Consider the following 19067-nt stretch of genomic DNA (forward strand, 5'->3'; position numbering starts at 1 on the left):
AAAACCTTTCTTGTAGAACTTTATTATAATAATTTTATTTAGGTTTCTAAACTTTTTTTTTAATTAAGTTCTTTATTTTTTAAAATTTTAATAACTTAATTTTAAGAATTTGAAATCAAGTCTTATATATTAAATATGAATCTTTATCTTACAGGAACTTTTGTTTGATGAGAAGAATTTTAGAAATTTTTTTAACTTGTTATTTAATTTAATTTTTATTTATCATAATTATTTATGAATTAAATTTTAATATTTTAAAATAAATTATCAATAAATAAAAATATTATATTACAATGTAAATTATTTATTATAAATTTAAAATATAATTTATATGTTTAAAAGTATCTATTATATAATTTTAAATATAATTTATATATTCAAATACAATATTTACTTGTATATAATTCATTTTAAATTTTAGTTATGTATAATAAATATTTAATATGTACATTATACAGTCTAAAATAATAGTTTATTATTTATTTGTGAACTTGTGGAAAATAATTTTATATGTCTGATACGTGAAAAATCAAAACAAAATAATGTTTTATGTCGTATTCATCCGTATAAGTTTTAATCTTTATCCATAAACATTCCTTCACAATCTCCTTAATTATAAGAAATTCTGGAATAGTAATTAGTAAAGAATGTTAACAGATAAATTAAAACTTGATACTCATAAAAATGTTTTGTTTTTTTTTTTTGTGAAACCATAAAAAATGGTTTTAATGACATAATATGAGTTATTTTAGTTTTTTTCTCATATACAATCTGACTTTTGATTATTAATCTAATTATCCTATGAAATCTTCTTAATTCAGGAACGTCATCTCGTGAAATTCAAATTTATGACTAAATTGTAAAATAAGTACAATCAATTATTTTTATTTAATTATTAGTAAATAAGTTTATATCTAATTGATATATTAGTATCCTATATTAAGATAGTAAATTAAGTTTTAGTTATAACTTTTTAATTAATTTTAAATTTATTTTCAACATTAAAAAAATTAATATATTTGTTATAATTTTTATACATAAAAAATTATCTCTTATATCAAACCGTATTTGTAAAAATTAATACAAAAGTTGAGACTAACATTGCATGACTATAATACTTGAGAAGTTAAAATTAGTCAATTAAAATTTAAGGAACTAAAATTACATAATTACTATACTTAAAAGATTAAAAACACATTTAAGTCTAAATTAAATTTAAGATAAAAAAATCCATCAAAAGATAATCATTTGCTTTAGATTATTAGATTCATAAAAACAACTTTTTTTAAAAAAAAATATTTATAAAGTTAAATTGATGTTTCAAGCAATTAATTTATTTATTCACCAAAAAAAATTATTTGAGAAATAATATTTTTTCATACAAAAGTAACTAATATTTGAAAAATAATTTTCCTCAAACACACTAAATAATTCCTATCAAGGAAGAAGGATAACGCGAATGCATCTCAATATTAAGGATGTATTTAGTAAAAATTAACTCATAAACAAACTAAAAACATGGAAGTTATAAGTTTGAAGTTGGTAAAATTAGTTGATTAAAGTTGTTGATTAATATAAAATTTTGTATTTTTTTATTTGATAATGAGAGTGAGAGAATAACATGTAATCAAAATAATTTATAAATTAAAATAATAATAAAGAATTTAAAGTAAATTACTTAGAATAATTTTCCTCAAAAAAAGAAAAAAAATCTAAGAGATTATAAATATAAACTACTTCAATTAGAACTATCTAAATAAACTATAAACTTCTAAAATAAGTTCTTATATCAAATAAATTTATTTTTATCCAACTTTTTTTGAAACAACTTCTCAATACATTGTAAAACACACTTTTAAATATTTCTTTAGTTTTTTTTTTTCATCTTTTTTCGGCAGACCCATTAAACAACCGACAGACACTTTGATTCGGTCAAATTCATCATAGTATATTTAAATTTTATTGTCATGGATTTCCAGCTTGGAATCGATAACAAAATTCCAAGTAAGGAATTTGTGGTATTGGCGAAGCAATTGAAGAATTAAAAGCAGAAAAGCGACAATAGAACTTGGGATGCACATCCTTGGATGACATGGGATGCACGTTCATCAAGTCAATGTGATGTTTTGACATTTAATTTAAGGCTACTCATAAAAAATCCAAGATAATCCTCAAAAGTAAAGCCGGGACTAGATGGACTTTTATTACTCAAACTATATTTCACCCAATTAATTAAAAGAGGAAGGGGGAGATGCAGTAAGAAATTAACTTGACATCTGAACAAGACCTGATAGATGATGTATTCTAATCCTTTTTCATGCCCGCTATTGGTATCTGGCTCAAAACCTTAGCATCAAACACTGCATACTGCTTTTTTATCTCAATCATCGCCTTCTCACCTATTGCATCAACCTGGTCTTCATATTTCTCATACACCAGTGGCAATGTGAACAGCGACAAAAAGACTATCAGACAAAATAGAGTCGGTGTTAGGATAGGAGAATATATGGATACCATTAAAAAGGTCTTGATAAGCAAACGATATTAGAAGTAATATAATGTACGAAGTCTTACATAGGTAAAACAAGGTCAAGAAGTTGAACCAACTCCCAATAACCGAGATAACCCACAATACAGCAATAATCTGGTCACAAGACAAAAAACGAGACTATGTAAAGCATGATGAAAAATTAAAAATTGAACATATGACATGAATGGATGTGAATTTCAGTTGAACCTCAATTTCTGACAAAATCCAAGGAAATCTGTTACTATAAGGATGAAGGGAGGAATAAACGTACGCTAAGGAACTTCTTTAAATCTCGCCCAGTTCCGATTTCCCGCAAAATAACTAAGGCTCGGTTAATTTCAGTTCTTAAAGCGGAAGCAGCCTCGACAAAGCAGTCCTCAGGAATTGCTATATGCGGGATTTGCAGTGGAGACCTAGCAGAGAAAAAGTGAAACCAAAGGGAAGTGCAGAAATTAAGATATAAAATAGGACAATTTAATTATTAATGAATTGTAAGAGATATATAGCAAAGACAAAGAGTATAAAATTTGCAATGGCTTACTTGTGGATAAAGACAGATGCATTGGACCACAAGAAAAGTGCGGCCAGAGAGAGAATCATTAAATGGCAAAGAAAAGTTATGAGGTGGTACTCCATCAACTCAAAGAAAACCCAAAAGGCAGTGCCAGCACCAAGTACAATTCCGGTGCTTCTCTTGTTCCTCCATAGCAAAATATCAGCAGCTGCAAGGGACACATGCAACATCATCATTCATCAGTATTTAATTACCACCAAAGTCGATAGATAATTTCCAAATCCCTTTCCCATTTCAGCTGTGTCCAGAGTAGGTTTCATATAAATATTGAACGATGAAGATAATAGCCTTCTTCTACAAGAGAATAAAGCAAAATCTTGTGTTTTTATAATAAACCTAATTAAGTCACCAGGCAATGTTAGTTCCTGGTTCCTGCCTTTAATCATTGTAATATATGCTCCATATTTCTAGCTTCTTAATTTCAGACGTAAAAGTCCTAGACCTAGTTTTGGATCGAAATCTACGTACATTATTGCATGTGATTGTAATTAATATAGATAACAGGCATTGAAGAATTAAATAAAGATAATTAAGGAGATTGAAGATTGAAGATGTGAATTACGTTTTCCACCGCCCAGGACCTTATGGACGGGCTGATCGCGGCCGAAGAGGCGGTAAACGTTGGATCCGGTGGTGTGGTCGTCGTCGGAACTGGAATAAGAATCGGAATCGGAGTTGTGGTCGACGTGGAACTTCTCTTCTATTTTGTCTGACGCCATGGATGTGGCTTGAGAGAATGGAACTCAGAATTCAGAAACGATCGCAAACTCAAACCCTTCCTATTTATAATTTAATTGTTCAGTCCCAGCCTCAACCTCGGAAGAGTGGTTACGAATAAATAACGGAATTCTTCCACTTCACTTCATGCCAATCACTTTTTCTTATATTATTTTTTTTATTTTATATCTCCTTTTCTAATTATTACGTAAATCATATATCTTTTCCATTTCATTTATTTTTTCAAAACCTTAGTATATTTTTTTCTTATTCCATATGAATCAAAATCAAAACCGTTTTTGAATCATGCAGAAAGCACCATTCGTCATTAATCAAAAACTATAAATTTTCTCATGCATGAATCGTTAAATAATGATATTGAGAATTTGTAATTTTCACTCAATAAGAATAAAGTTTCTTCTAGCTTTTTCTATCTCTTATGCTCTTCATTCTGGGCCTGAATTCCCATTTCTTTCAGTTCGTTTAAAATGATGGGCTGAGTTTAAAGGAGACATGTTTCCTTGAAGGCCCAAGTGGCCAACATAGCCGAATATGCAAGAACTAGATTGTTTTGTTTTGATGACCAAAAACTGATTGTTTGACCCACGAAACAAGAATACACTGTTGACCGTGTCCTCTCTCCTCCTTCGTCAAGCTTATGTACTTATGTTAGATTGGAAATTTTGGATCTTAAATTCAAATTTTTATATTATTATTGTAATTTTGATAAACAAAATTTTTGAAAAAGTCCCAAAATGAAATAAAAATATGGATACCCAACTCTTAATTACTAGATAAACCTACTCTAAAACTTGTCACTTAAGTTCAAATAAAACTGATTTAAGAATCTAAGATGCCTAAAGAGGCGTACCAACCCAAATCCAAAGCACAAAATTCACAAGATAATTTAGAGAGAAAAAAAAAAAAGAAGAAGAAATTAAAGCCAGGGTCTTTTATATGGTGGAGTAAAGACAAAGAAAAAATGGTAGTAAAAGCAGGAAGGGAAAGACAAGAGTCTTTGGCTTTGCTTTGGGGAAGAAAAATAGCAGTCACACACAGGGTTTCAAAGGGTGTGTGATTAAAAAGAAAAAAAGAAAAGAAAAAAAAAACTTTGGTGATGCATGGTGCTTCCCCAACTTAATTATAAGTGTGCATGTAAATGCAATGCAAGATACATTAAAACAAAAAGTGGTCAACTTAGACAGGGAAGGATTTAGCCAGTTTCCTTTTCATTGTTTTCATCTTCGCTTTTTGACTGCTATCTTCAATGCCTGCACTGTTGCCATATGTATCCATGCTCTCTCACCACCTTTCCTTGCAATGCAAGACATGTATTGCTATTAATAAGGTGCTTTTTTTTTTTTTTTTTTTTTAATTTAAACTTTACATTCAAGTATTCTCAGTTATTATAAAGAGGACTTATATTGTAAAGTGCTCCAAGCTAAGTTTGGGCAGCATACATGTTCTCTGTTTGATATCACAGGTAATATTTGTTTTACTATAGTTTCTGAACCCTAAACCCTACATATAAATCGCCTTATTTTCTTAAAATACATAAAGGACTTTTTTAAATAAAAAACATAAATATTAAAGCTAGTATTTCAGCCAACTTTTTTTTTTCTAGTTCTTTTTTCTTCTTCTTAAAAGAAAAATTAGGTTAAATATATACTTGAAAAGAATCTATTAAGAAATTAAATTGCTTATTTCTTGTAAAAGGAGGAAAGAAGCATTAAAAAAAGTTTAGTGAAGTAGATTTTTAAAACAAATTACAGACTTTATCCTTCCTATCTCTCATCTAAAACTAATTGAAAAAGTTTTAAAATTAAAATTATATAATTTTTAATTTATTTTAAAGTTTCTATTTTAAACTTTAATTTTAGAAAATGGTTGTTAGAAAAAAAAAATTCATGTCCAAAAATCATGGTCACTAAAAATTACAAATCTTAAGAATTATGATTAAATTTATTTAATTGATCATAAATATTTTTAAGAATGTTTGTAAATGTTTCATGAAATTAAATTCTTTTTATGGCATTAACTAGTAACCTAATATTTTTTATCACATTAAAACATTTCTTTTAAATAAAAAATGTTAGATTCTTACGTATTTTATGAAAATAATTTGGTGAAAAATTTATATAAAAAATATTTTCAAGAAATCACATTTTAAAAAAAATATATTATTTTTAATAATAATTAAACATAAAAAAATTAAGATTCTCAATTATAAATTCTTTAAAAAGTAAAGAACAAATAATAAATTTTAAGTCTTTCGACTTAAATATGCCAACAGTATGCTGAATTATTATTATAAAACGTATTCATGCATAGGCTTAATTATTAAGACTTTAAACAGTCAAAGTTTAGTAAACAAAAATAGTCAAAGTTTATTAGATGTTTAGATAAATAACTCTTTTCTTATCCTTTTAAGAATTCATGGTGTCAGCTAACATACCTTCAATTAATGGAGTAATTATGTTTATTGAGAAGCAGTAAAAAGAATACACGTTAAAATATATTTTTTATCTTTATAATTTTACTTACTTTATTTATTAGTTTTTATAATTTAAAATACTTTTTTAATCTCATATACTTATTTTCTTTAATTTTTATAATTTAAGACAAATATCTTTTTTATTAATTATTTTATAATATTATCTCCTTCATATCAATGTGATAAAGATATTAATTTAATTTTTTATATATGATATCAAATTTATTTTACTTGGATTATTTTAAATTAGATTTTAATATTTTGTGTTTTTTTATATATATTTTCACATGTGATGTGATGTTAATTGTTAATTGTTGAGATATATTTTTTATATTAGCAGGTCTTATGTTGGTTTAAGAAGGTGAATTATTGGATAAATAGATAGTAGGCAGTGGGCAGTAGGTAGTAGCTACTGTTATTTGTGAGAAACTTTGTGGTTCTCGATCACTTCTGACGCATCCTAAGAGTTGCTTATAAGCAACCTCCTGCGTTACATTATTGTTAAATTAACTTTAATTTATTTTATAAGTTGCTTAAATTTTAATAAAATTGCTTGTAGAAACAATTTTGCTAAAATTTAAATAATCCATAAAGTGAGCTAGAACTAATTTAGCAGTAATGTGGTATAGATGCTTTAAGAAAGCTCCAGTGACGTGGTGAATCGATTGGCCAGTAATGAAGACAAATGCTTGCTTGTGTTATTTATGTAATAAATTTTGTAACAAACATTATTTGTTCTGAATTCATATCTTTATCTTAATTTCAGCAGGACAGTTTCATCTCCTTTATTGCCCACAGAATTCAATTGTTGCACTTGCAGCGTGGACTATTCTTATAAAGTATAATGATCGTGCTCTTCTCCCTCGATCGCTCAGGCTTCTTCATTTAATCAATCTTCAATAGCTTAGGATCTGCTTCTTTCTGTGCACAATCTGCTGTTATGTCTGTTTGCTATTGCTTTTCTCATCTTTATGCCGATAACAAATTTTAAATAAACAATATAAGGAACAGCACCTCATATTATTGAAGGGGCAAAAGATTAAAATAAAAAATAATTAAAAAATCAAAGAAAGATTTTCTTTTTCCACATGTTTATATGTTTCCTGGAGATATATAGTTATGTTATAACAAAGAAAATTCTTCTGAAAGCATACAAAATTAACACGTGTTAACTTATATAAAGTAAAATATTTATTTATATTTAACTTCCCAGCCGATACATATTGTCAGAAGATATTTCGGAAAATAAAAATGAGTTTGAGAGGATGTATCATTTTTCCTTATAAAATATGCGTGAGATGCATTCATGAATCCTTTTAGTGACGAGGAGTTACTATTGTGACCTAATGCAATAAATGAAACATGTATTAGCATTTCGGAAGAATTTGTATTATTTTGAAGTTTAAATATTTTGTATTTTTTACCCTCTTTATGTTTTTAGTGTCTATAATTTATTTACTTTTTCCTATAAATTTTAAATTGCCTAATTTTAGTTCTTAATTGTTAGTTTTCTACAAAAATGATGACACACTTGATGGCATCTCATATGGATAATGTTACGTCAACAACATTGATGATGTGAATAAAGTCATCTTGAGATTGTTACGTGTATAAAGTAACTTTTTTTATTTTAATATTATTTTTTAATTAATTTTAAAATTAAAATATTATATCAAGTAAAAAAGTATTATATAAAGAGAAATTTTTCAATTTCTAATTACTTCTCAAAATTAAAATTTTATATCAAGAAAATAAATAAGACATAATAAATATATATAATCATAAATTGATATTTAAGGTAAATAGAGTTTGATATTAGCATGTAATTTATTAAAGATATATTCGATCTTAAAAATTTGTAAGAGACTAAAAATCATAAACTATAAGTAATAATAACATCTATATTAAAATTAATTATTATTTTATATTGTTAACTAAACCTTAATATCATTATTAAAATATTACAAAGATAACATTTAAAAAATATTATTTAATGAAATAAAAATAGTATTAAAAATATTTAACAATATAGATTATATATAATAATTGATAATATATCGCAAAAATAAATTAATAATATTTACATATAATTTGATAACATTTTTTAAAATATCTCCAAAAAGTTCTTTTTATTGTATGTGAAAATATTTATAATATTATAATTATATAGTATTATTAAAATGTAATGATTTTTACTTACATGATATTTTATTGGTAGTGAATGATGCAAATATTTGTCATTAGTATAAAGTGATGATATAATATTAAATAAAAATAAAAATATTATCGATGAAACTTGGATTTCATTTCCTTAACTTCAATAATACTTAACTATTAAATTAATATATTAATATATAAATTAAAATTATAAATATATATTTTTAATAGAAAATATAACTGTACATATATTTCTTATTATTAAATAAAAACTTATAGATGTATTAATAATATTATTGATAAATCAATATTGATAATATTATTTTATACTATAGATGAATAACAATACTTTTATCTCGAGGTATTAGTTTTCAACAAATTGCTTAATTTATTTCCACTTCTAGAAATTATTAGAAAGAATTATACGAAAGGGGATTAATTAGCGATATAAAAATATGATTTATTTTTATTTTTTAAAAATAATATTAACTTTGATTGATATAACCTTTTTGTGTGATATTAGATAGATAGATATTACTTCACTATTAAATGATTACTTAGATCATTTTAAAAAGTTAAACAACAGAAAAATTGTAAACCAAAACTAAAATTACTTGTTTCCTATTTTATGGAAACTAAATTTTTCTTGTATATTTAAGAACAAAATACAAACACGTTTGATACATAAGAATAGTTTTTCAAAATTATATTTCTTTTCTATTTAAAAAAAAACTTTAAGTTATGTTTTTCTTTATACTTTCACATCTGTTCCCCTTTCTCTTGTTATAAAATTGGTTTTTTAAATCTGTTTTAAAAATATAGTTTAAAAAAACTAAAAAGAAAAAACATAATTAAATTGACCCTAAATTATATTTAGGACGACTAAATCAATATTTATTGTAATATTTTATTATAGACTTGGATAATTATTTAAGAGCGGTTGATTAGTCAATAAATTAATCTAATATTTGTAATTTTGATGATGTTAGACTTTTCTTTACTTTAATAGCGTAATTTTTAATTAATTGTGTTGCCCCTTCAATTCAACCAAAAAAAATAAAGATGACATGAGAATTGAGAATTGATCCTGCTGTTTTCAAATTCATAACGATATATGAGTCTGATTTTAAGGTGCCAGCTATGGCTGCAGATCATCAAATATAGTCACATTCACATTTCAATCTTTCTTGGTCAATTATCTGTCTTGCACTGAATTTCATAAATTATATCTCCTATGCAATTTTTTTTTTCTATTTTGACCAACGACTACACCATGTACTAGTCCTAGTTGACATGAGCACCTGCGTTACCCTCACCCACATGCTGCTGCTGCTGCTGCTGCTGCTGTGCATATCCTAACTCATTACTCATTATCTTGGATTTAATTCTTATTTTTCCATCACGCCTCACCCAAAATATAAAAATCAAATTTCTTCTATCACACATATTTTCCACTATTCATTTTTCTTTGCAACAGTTATGAGGTATGACTTGTCCTTGTTCATCTGAAATCACTAGCCCAATTGCATTAATCTCTCAAAGTGAAAAATGACCTTGTATTCAGTTCTCTGTGTCCAGTCAAAGGAGGTTACCAAATGGAACGAACACACAACATTAATTCCCACCATCACCCAATTATTCTTTCTATATATGAACATGCAAAGACATGAATTTCTCTGATTACTTGGTGAGCTTCTATTTTCTTATTTTAGTTTGGTGCTGAAAACCACACAAAAGTTTATGGTTGCAAATCCTGTTCTTGCCCCCACTAGCATGAAGCACGAAGACCCCACTTAGAAATTTTTGCTAGGAGGAATCATTTGACCAATTGATTCATTTGTTATTGTCCTAATAACGACATAAAATTCCACACCCAACCACCAGAACGGAACCAACACAAAGTGTCATGCTATCGACCATCCAGCGAACAAGAAATTAAGACTTTGGAACGATCTTCATGTTACAAATTTCAAATTGAATGTTCGTATTCAAATTTATCCGATTTAACTTAACTTCTACGATCATCCGTCTAGAAAAATCCCAATTACAATTTTGTACGCATGTGTTTCCTTAATAAGGTGCATTGTGCATATATTATAAAGTTGTTAAATTCATTATTGGACCAGAAAGAGACCTAAAAATGACAAGGGGTTAAGAAAATAGTAATAACTTTGTAAACAGGCTCCGGGTTTTAATTATTTATTCTTACGGAGTTAAGCTACAAATCACAATGGCTTTTTAAAATTGAAAGAGTCTTCCCATAATTAAGATCCTATTCCTAACAAGAAAGTATCACAGCACCAACAGTAGTGTCATCTTCATCTACATACTTTATTTTAAAAACCTTGATTTCGGATTATGTTAAAAATATGCGGATTAAGATTTTAAAAAGGAGATAGTAGACATACTCGTTTTTTGTGTACTGAAGAAGCAACATAAATCAATCAATCACGGAATAAAACAAAACAAAATGTCCTAATGAATTGTGATCTCTTATCATATATATAGTATGCTTAAAAATTATATACAATCTTCGTAGACTCAGCAATAAATTCTGCCGAAGTAAGAGGAATCAATCTCATGTCGTGCAAGCCATAAACCAGACAGGTTTCCTTTTGAAATTGGCAAGAGATGAGGAGATTAAAAAAACTCATGTGTAACATCACACACCCTTTCCCTTTCTTGTTCTTATCCAATTCAAATACGACCTTCATGCAATTGTACTTACTTTTAAACTATTCCCAGTCAAATAAATGATTACATTCTTTTACTCTTTATTGAGTCTGAACCTTTGTAGCCAAAAACATAGTTTTAGGATTTTTTTTTTTTATATATATACATATATCTTTCCGACAGAGGTGTCACTATAAATCAATATTGTGGCTCAGAACCCTTTGAAACTTGAAAGGTACCTTTCAATTTCAGAAGTAAGTTTGAGCTTGGTTGTTGTTTGCTTGTTGTGAATGCGTTCGACTGTGTAAAAGATTGATAAGCAGTTAAGGTAGTGATTTTCCGTTGTCACCGATCAGAGAGAATCTTAAGGGAAAAAACATAAGAAATTCTCGACGAGGACCACAAAATATTACAGACTAGGCTAGATCAGCATTTTCATAATGCACCTTTTAGGTTATGACATGTAGGACATTACTATAGATGATGCAGTTCAGGTCCAAACAATGCATTAAAATTTGCCTTACCTTTTTCTTTTCTTTTGTTATACCAAAAATATTATTTCTTGGTTATATATGATTCTTTCACTTTCACCTTTCGCTTTCTGGGATTCTTTTTTCTCTCCTCAATTAGTGATTGATGTTGAGGACAACGTTGTATAAGAGATTTTCTAGATACTTTCAATTTTTTATAATTACTAAAATCTGTATCTGATTTAATTAAGTGTGACTCTACAGTTAATAACCCCTACTAGATTCGGGACCAACCCTATGAAATCCCTTAGAATGTGCCAGACAAAGATTATTTACAAATGCAATTTGTAATAATAGTAGGCCTTGATGCTTGAAATGTTGTTTTCATTAGCTGCGGTGTACAAATTGTTTTGGAAATGTGCTTAAAATAGTTCTGCATAGCTTAAGGTTAAGGACATTCGGAGGTTGGTTTAGTATTCTAACTGAGGCCCACTAATTATGTTGCCACCAATTAAATAAGGAATGATGTTCTACCCAGTTAGAGACCATTGGGTTGAATTGACATTTGTATGTGCATGATTCATGGACATGAAATTCATTAAAGTCCAAGTATTCACATATTTTCTGCCAAAATCCAAGTTGTGGGTGAATAATTTATTTATAAGTCTTCTTCTGAATCATGCATTTTGTAACCAAATAAAAAAAAAAAAAAAAGAGAAAAGAAAAAAGAAGAGTGCAAGACTAGGCAAACGGAGTTTACAAGTCAAACCTTTTGAGGCAAAAGACTTGGACCCTTCTGCTCATTGAATGGCACAAAGACTTGGACCTCTTCAAAGATAGGTGTAGTCACATAGGATGGGTCCTAAAAGCAGCAGAACATGCGTGCTCTAGCTTTGCACCTAATGACTTTGCCTTGTAAAAGAACCCAATTTTCTGACTTACACCACCTCTTTTTAATGGCTCTCTGTAAAGAAAGGTAAAGCAGCGGATAGCCCTTACGTTTCCTTTGCTCTGCATTTCGCTCTTTTTTATGAACCTTTCTTTTTTAACCCTTTTATCTTTCGTTTTCTTTCCTTCTTTTCCTTTTCTCCCCCCTCTCCCTTTTTGGAAGTTTCCTATCCCCATCCCCCCACCCTTCCATCTGTTGCATCTGTAAGACCCACAATACTATCCAATTCCTTGCTCAATAATAATAAGCTCCATGTTTTAATGATTTGTTTATAATCACAAGTTCCTATCATATCATTCGAGTACCCAAATAATTTAAACAATGGGATTAACCACAAATGTTAAATGTTCTTATAGTCATTCAAAATCTCATCGAATAGCCTTCCTTATATTGCCCATATCTTAAATTTACATACAACAAAAATTAAAAACCAAAAAAGTAAAAATTGCCCATACCTTGATAAAAAAAAATAAAAAAATACCCTTTCTATTGAAAATCTTAAACTAAAAATGATTACACGAGTGAAGCAGAGATATAGGTAGAACACAGAGGGAGAGGAGTATTTGATGAATGATATTACGGTGGGATCAGAAGTGGGCCAAAGAAATCTCAGTTTTCAAATTTACCTGTGGAAGTCTGATGAAAGAGTGAAACGTTTCGTTCAGGACTCTGTATACCTCCAAGGACTGAGCCTGAGCCTGAGGTCAGAGACACTGTGCACTTACTCAGTACCTTTCTTAATTTTTTATTATCTATTCTCTCCCCCCAGTCCCACATGCCACATGGTGAGAAAGACACAAACAATGAATTTTAGAAACCTAAAAATAAAATAAAGAGAGGAAAAATGAAAACAAAAAGCAAAACGGTTCTCTCCAAAGTCCAAAAGCAAAAGCGAACCCCTCCTCTGATTCCCGAAGAAAGCACCGTATTCAATGCTTACACAAGCAGCATTAAACGAAGTGAAAAGCTAAACCTAAACCCTCTTATTTCTCTCTCTAACACATCCTCTTTTTTATTTAGTTCGTTCACCTAACTGTCCCTATAAAACCCAAAACAAAACCCCACACCACACCACACCCAAGTCCCACATCTCTCTAATCTTTCCTTTCATGGACGCTCTGAACTTCCTCAAGTTCTGGAGACACGCCACCATGACCACTTCCTCCGAACCTCATCTGGTCGTCGAAACCGACACTGAATCAGACGAAGACGACTCATTCTTCGACTTGGAGCTCACGCTACCCGACTTCGACAACTCCAAAGAAACGACAACAACAACAACAACCGAACCCAAAGACAACGATGTTATGCCTAAGCCTAAGACAACACTTCCTCTGTCTCCTCCCGAGCCTATCTCCAAACGAAAGATCCTCCCAATCGAGCCTATCTCCAAGCCTCAATCTCCCATTGCGCTTCTCAGGTCCGCGCCCAGCTTCAGAATCTTCATGTTCAGAAAGCGGAACAGAATGCCTCAACAGAAAACAGAACACGAACCCAAGAAGGAAGCTAAAGTCTTCGCGGTGAAACTCCACGTTGACGATTTCCGTTCCTCCCCCGCGCTCAGCAGAGACAACAGCACCAGAAGCTTCGGGAGCAAGGTTCGGAGTTGCAGCCACGAGGAGCCGAAACCGGAGCGGTTCTCCAAGGAGGTGCTGCGGAAGTACCTGAAGCTGATTAAGCCTCTGTATGTTAAAGTCTCGAAGCAGGGGGAGGGGATGAGGGTGGTTTCGAAGCATTTGGGGAAGAGTAGGTCGGCGTCGTCGGCGGTGGGCGGAGTTGGTTCTCCGGCGAATAGGAGCGATGATACGCTGGCGCAGCAGCATGATGGGATTCAAAGCGCCATTCTTCACTGCAAGAGGTCCTTCAACTCCAGAGGTAATTTTGTTTCACTAAATGTAAATTTAATTGTGATTAAAATTGTAATGTAATTATGGTTTTTGGTATTTGCAGAAGGATCGATGTATTCGGTGAGAAGGTCTTTCGAGGGGGCAAAAGTGTAATTTTTGTAAAGAAAAGGGAAAGGGAAAGGGAAAGGGAAAGAGAGAGGGAGGTGTGAATGTGATGATTAGGTAGTGTACATTAATGTTAATGGGGCATTATGAAAAGAATCAAAGGGATCTTCTACTGTAGACTAGTCTGTATCTCTGTCTTTGCACTCTGCTTGAGGTTTATTTTGATTTGATCCTCATAATCATTCATGCCAATTGCCAACCACATTCACTTCCATTTCCATCTCAATTCTTAACTAATGGAATGGAAAGGAAAGAGGGGACAAGTCAATGGTTCACACATCAAATACTAGTTTATCACAAAACTATACTATTTATTTATTATCATCATTGCGCGCTTTGGCTGTGAAATACTCATTCTTCTTCTATGATGGTAATGCGCACTGCATTCGGTATCAAATTACTGGCGCAGTATATTAAAAGTAACGTTTCATCAGATGCCAGGATGAAACCAGGACATCCATGATGCTAAATGCCAGGATCACTCCTTTCACTCAACTTCCCACCCTTCTCTCTTCTAATAAAACAATGAGTAATGCCTTTAATTCCGATATTATTCTCCGAAAATTTCTCCCAATCAACTTACCTGCTTCACATTTTAAAATATTTAAGCATTGTTTCGGAGTTCGAATTAAACTTACATGCACATCAAAATAATATAAAAGTTGAACTTAACTGAAAAGGTAATTAAGAAATTGAATAGTTATGAGTAGTTATACAATTAGTTAATTTTTAATATTATTTATTATTTATAGATTTAAGGGTAAAATTGTCCAGGAAAAAGTGAACATGAAAAAGCGTCATAATTTGTGTTTCCGTTGTATAATAGATAAATGTTTACTATATTTTTATAATTTTCTACTTTTTTAATACTATTTATAATTATTATATTTTTAGTCTCTATTTAGTTTTAATATTTAAGTTGGTTTAATTATTTTTAAATAGTTTAGTTTCATTTTTTTAAAATTATTTAATATTATTATTTTGTTTAAATTGATATTATTGACACTACTGAAAATTAGATGACCTTAAACTCTAAATAGTGAAAATCGTTTGAAAAGAAATTAAAATTAAAATATAATAATTTTAATTTAACTAAATTTAGTTACTAACTTACTATATTTAGAATTATTTTAAGTCAGGATGTAGATGTTTTTATATCTAATTTTAAGTATCTAAAATTTTAATTATAATTAAATAAACATTTAATAAATAAAAACTAAGATTTATTTGAAATGATGGTCGAATTAACTACATAGAAATCGCTTCAACTATGATTTTTAGAATGATTACTAAAAGGAGAAAATTTTGAATATTCCCAAACAAATTTCAAAGTCCAAACTCGTGCCTGGAGAAAACCGATGTCAGGTTTGGGTCCAGCTAGCAATGTCTATGGCATTTTATTAGAAATTACCGACTTAAAGGGCCAAGGCCATTGAAGGAATAATATATATATATATATATATATATATATATATATATATATATAAATCATCAGAAATTATTAGATGATAAGTACGGATAGATATTAATTGGTCATTTATGCATTTGCTTTTATACATACTTTTACGCTAATTAACCATATTTATCTGATTTTTATCAGTTTTATAATTATCATAATTGTAATATGACGAAACTAATTCAAATTAGACATCGATATTTTCGAGTTCGTATATAAATAGTATGATTGAGTTTATATACCAACTTGGTTATCTTTGTGTGCATCACGTGTGATTTTTAATAATTATTAATTATAAAAGGATTTCAAATTTTAAGAGGTGTAATTATTTAGAGACATTTTTCTTATTGTCCCTTTATTCATGCTCATTGGATCTTTAATATGATCAAATATTTCTTACTTAATAGTTTGATAGTATTACATTTTATTTTGTATTGAATTAGTGTTTTAAGATTTTTTTTAAACTAATTTTATTTGTCAAAAAATAAGTAAAATTTGATTAAAGATTAATTTCATCAAGGATTGAAGTTAGACACTATTCAAATGATTCGACTTTGAGTTTAGCACATTAATCACTTGTACTTAACTCTTTATTAGTTAGTAGAATGTTAAATTTTAAGATTGTTAAACGTCTTATATGATATATAGACATGAATAAAAAAATAATAAATTGTATATATCTATAGTTCTATATTATTAATAAAGGAGATTATTCATTTAGTGTCCATATTTTTGGACAAATTTTCCCTCATAACTACCTTTTATCCAATCTAACAATTTTTTTCTTTTTTTATTTATTATTTATCATTTTTAAAAATAATTCTTGGAAGCATGTAGTACCTTTTGTATGCTACTGTTAATAAAAAAAATAATATGTTGCATATATGTCTTCTCTCATTAAAAAAAACATGTTGGATAAATTATTTTTATAATAAATTATTTTATATTGTAATTTTAATTAAGGAATAAATTGTACTCCTGAGGTCTTTTTAAATAATACAAGTGACATTATCTGTGCACTATTAATAGAGAACAAATTAATGCAAGTGATAACAATTGAATATGACTCGATCTCATACTTAATTTTAACTTCCAAATTATAACTTAAATATCATGTATATTGTAATTTAAAAAATATACCAACTTTAAAAAACAAATTCAAAAAAGGGGTTGTGAAATTACTATCTTCAAAATTGAAGAAAGAATATTTTCATAAAAAGACAAAACATTCTACATAATTCAAAAGTGAAGCACACATATATGTGATTGATAAAAAATAAATTCTTTTATTTTTTTCTTCTTTCTCTTGCTTTAACTAATAATGTTATTTTAAGGGAGATGAATAATTTGCATATGTGTATCATTTAAACAAACTTCAGAGGAGATGAGTGCAATTTTCTCTTAATTAAATGATAAAAATCATCTAATAATTATATCTATGTAGGTAAAAAAAAAATTTACATCCTACAATTTTTTATGTTCAATTTTTATCATTAAATTTAAAAATTGTGTTACATCATGTAATCTTCAATTAGTCTTAAAATATAAGAAAATATGATTCATTTAATTTTCATTGTTCATTATTTACATACAAGACTTTACAAATTATGTTTTTTTATCTGGTCAATTAATTGGATCAAAAACTATTTTTGTTTGTAATATTGTAACTATCGTACGCGTTAATCAACTTAATTAGTTTTCACATTTGATAAGTATCAAAAACGAATTCTCCCCTAAATAGATCATCACCATAATATGCACATGCATGACTTAACCATTATGTCAACTATCATGTTACTTTACACAATAATATGTAAATATGGATTGCTAAAAAATCATATTATAAATTAAATTATTGAATGATGTGTGAATGTTAAGTCTTAATATACTGTCCAATTAAAAAAAATTATAAAGAGGACACTGAAAAATCAAATTTGTAAATACACATAAATGTTAAATTCTTATGTATTTTTTTTTCAATTTTTATTATTAGATCGATCCTAATTAATCATTAGGTTCCATTCTTACACAATTTTAAAGTGGTCCTTCTTTATATATTTGTTTGACAATATATTTATCATCAATTATTAATTATGAAAATAATTTTTATATTTGAATATACTGTATAAAAAGCAATTTTAAGATAATTTATTTGATGTTGAGTGTTTAGCTGACCTTTTACACCCAATAGGAATTGAACATAAAATTTCGTACTAATTATTATTAGATTATATAATGTAAAGTGCTTAAATATCACGTGAGGCGAATGAGTTAGACTTTCTCTTCTTCTCTGGATATAATAATTATTAAAGTTTTCTTTAAATACATTTAATTAAGATACAACTTATAGAAAATACTATTGTGTTTTGCATGATTGCGGAGTTTAAATTAAGCAATCGAGTGTGTTTAGGTGGTAATGGTAAGTAGAAAAAAAATAGACACGGTTATGATTGGCTGGACTGCAAAATTCAGAGACATATTGGAGGTTGGATGATTTCAAATGTGTTGTTGGTGAGAACAAATTGCATAGAGGTCAAAGTATGTATTGAGGACTATAGTGATTTTGCCGTGTACCAATATTTTCATATTTCAAAGGCATCATTAAATGAGCAGAACTATGCCATACCATTGCACACTTAAAGACCCACCATACCAGATTTCCTGTGGTCCCAAGCAATGCAGATATATAGTAAAAATAAATTTTATTACTTCTTTTATACATGTTTAAGAATAGAAAACAAGCTAAAAATATTTTAATTATCTTTATTTTTAACTTGCAACATGTCATAAATCTTAAGGAAGACTTAAAATAATAGTTTTTCTTTAAAATTTAATTTTTTAAAGTATGATACTCCATAGTATTAGTTACACTTTCTATGTTAAAAAGCTGAATTTAAAAAAAAAAAATAAAAAAAACTTCAAAAGAAAATTATGGTTATCTCTATTTCACGTCTATGGTTGAACAAAAAAGGAAAAACCCCGATATGTTATGCGTTGGATCATGCGATGCTTCATTGTCTGCATCAAACTGAAAG

At 28.4% G+C, this 19067-nt stretch overlaps 2 protein-coding genes across 2 annotated transcripts; one reads left to right on the top strand and one right to left on the bottom strand.

The window, feature by feature from the left end:
* Window positions 1-2064: 2064 nt before the first annotated feature.
* On the bottom strand, window positions 2065-3901 carry LOC109795156 (reticulon-like protein B5). The gene is made up of 5 exons (XM_020354580.3): window positions 3667-3901; window positions 3072-3252; window positions 2802-2943; window positions 2575-2644; window positions 2065-2465 (listed from the first exon to the last, which is right to left on the bottom strand). Exons 1-5 carry the CDS (start codon window positions 3821-3823, stop codon window positions 2305-2307), a joined length of 711 nt encoding a protein of 236 aa, XP_020210169.1. The 5' UTR covers window positions 3824-3901; the 3' UTR covers window positions 2065-2304.
* A 9435-nt stretch (window positions 3902-13336) lies between these two features.
* On the top strand, window positions 13337-14900 carry MAKR5 (membrane-associated kinase regulator). The gene is made up of 2 exons (XM_083060060.1): window positions 13337-14439; window positions 14515-14900. The coding sequence occupies exons 1-2, from the start codon at window positions 13674-13676 to the stop codon at window positions 14562-14564; spliced, it is 816 nt and encodes a 271-aa protein (XP_082916186.1). The 5' UTR covers window positions 13337-13673; the 3' UTR covers window positions 14565-14900.
* Window positions 14901-19067: the final 4167 nt, after the last annotated feature.

Source organism: Cajanus cajan, chromosome 7 (genome assembly GCF_000230855.2).
Source record: "Cajanus cajan strain Asha chromosome 7, NIPB_CcT2T_4, whole genome shotgun sequence".
Taxonomy (NCBI): domain Eukaryota; kingdom Viridiplantae; phylum Streptophyta; class Magnoliopsida; order Fabales; family Fabaceae; genus Cajanus; species Cajanus cajan.

What these genes read in the sequence shown, in the direction of transcription:
- LOC109795156 (XM_020354580.3), bottom strand. Translation starts at nt 3,823, where the DNA reads ATGGCGTCAGACAAAATAGAAGAGAAGTTCCACGTCGACCACAACTCC. An exon ending in ATTTAAAGAAGTTCCTTAGC is followed by an intron (nt 2,645 to 2,801) that starts GTACGTTTATTC and finishes TCTTGTGACCAG; the next exon opens with ATTATTGCTGTATTGTGGGT. An exon ending in CTTGACCTTGTTTTACCTAT is followed by an intron (nt 2,466 to 2,574) that starts GTAAGACTTCGT and finishes TTTGTCTGATAG; the next exon opens with TCTTTTTGTCGCTGTTCACA.
- MAKR5 (XM_083060060.1), top strand. Translation starts at nt 13,674, where the DNA reads ATGGACGCTCTGAACTTCCTCAAGTTCTGGAGACACGCCACCATGACC. An exon ending in GAGGTCCTTCAACTCCAGAG is followed by an intron (nt 14,440 to 14,514) that starts GTAATTTTGTTT and finishes TGGTATTTGCAG; the next exon opens with AAGGATCGATGTATTCGGTG.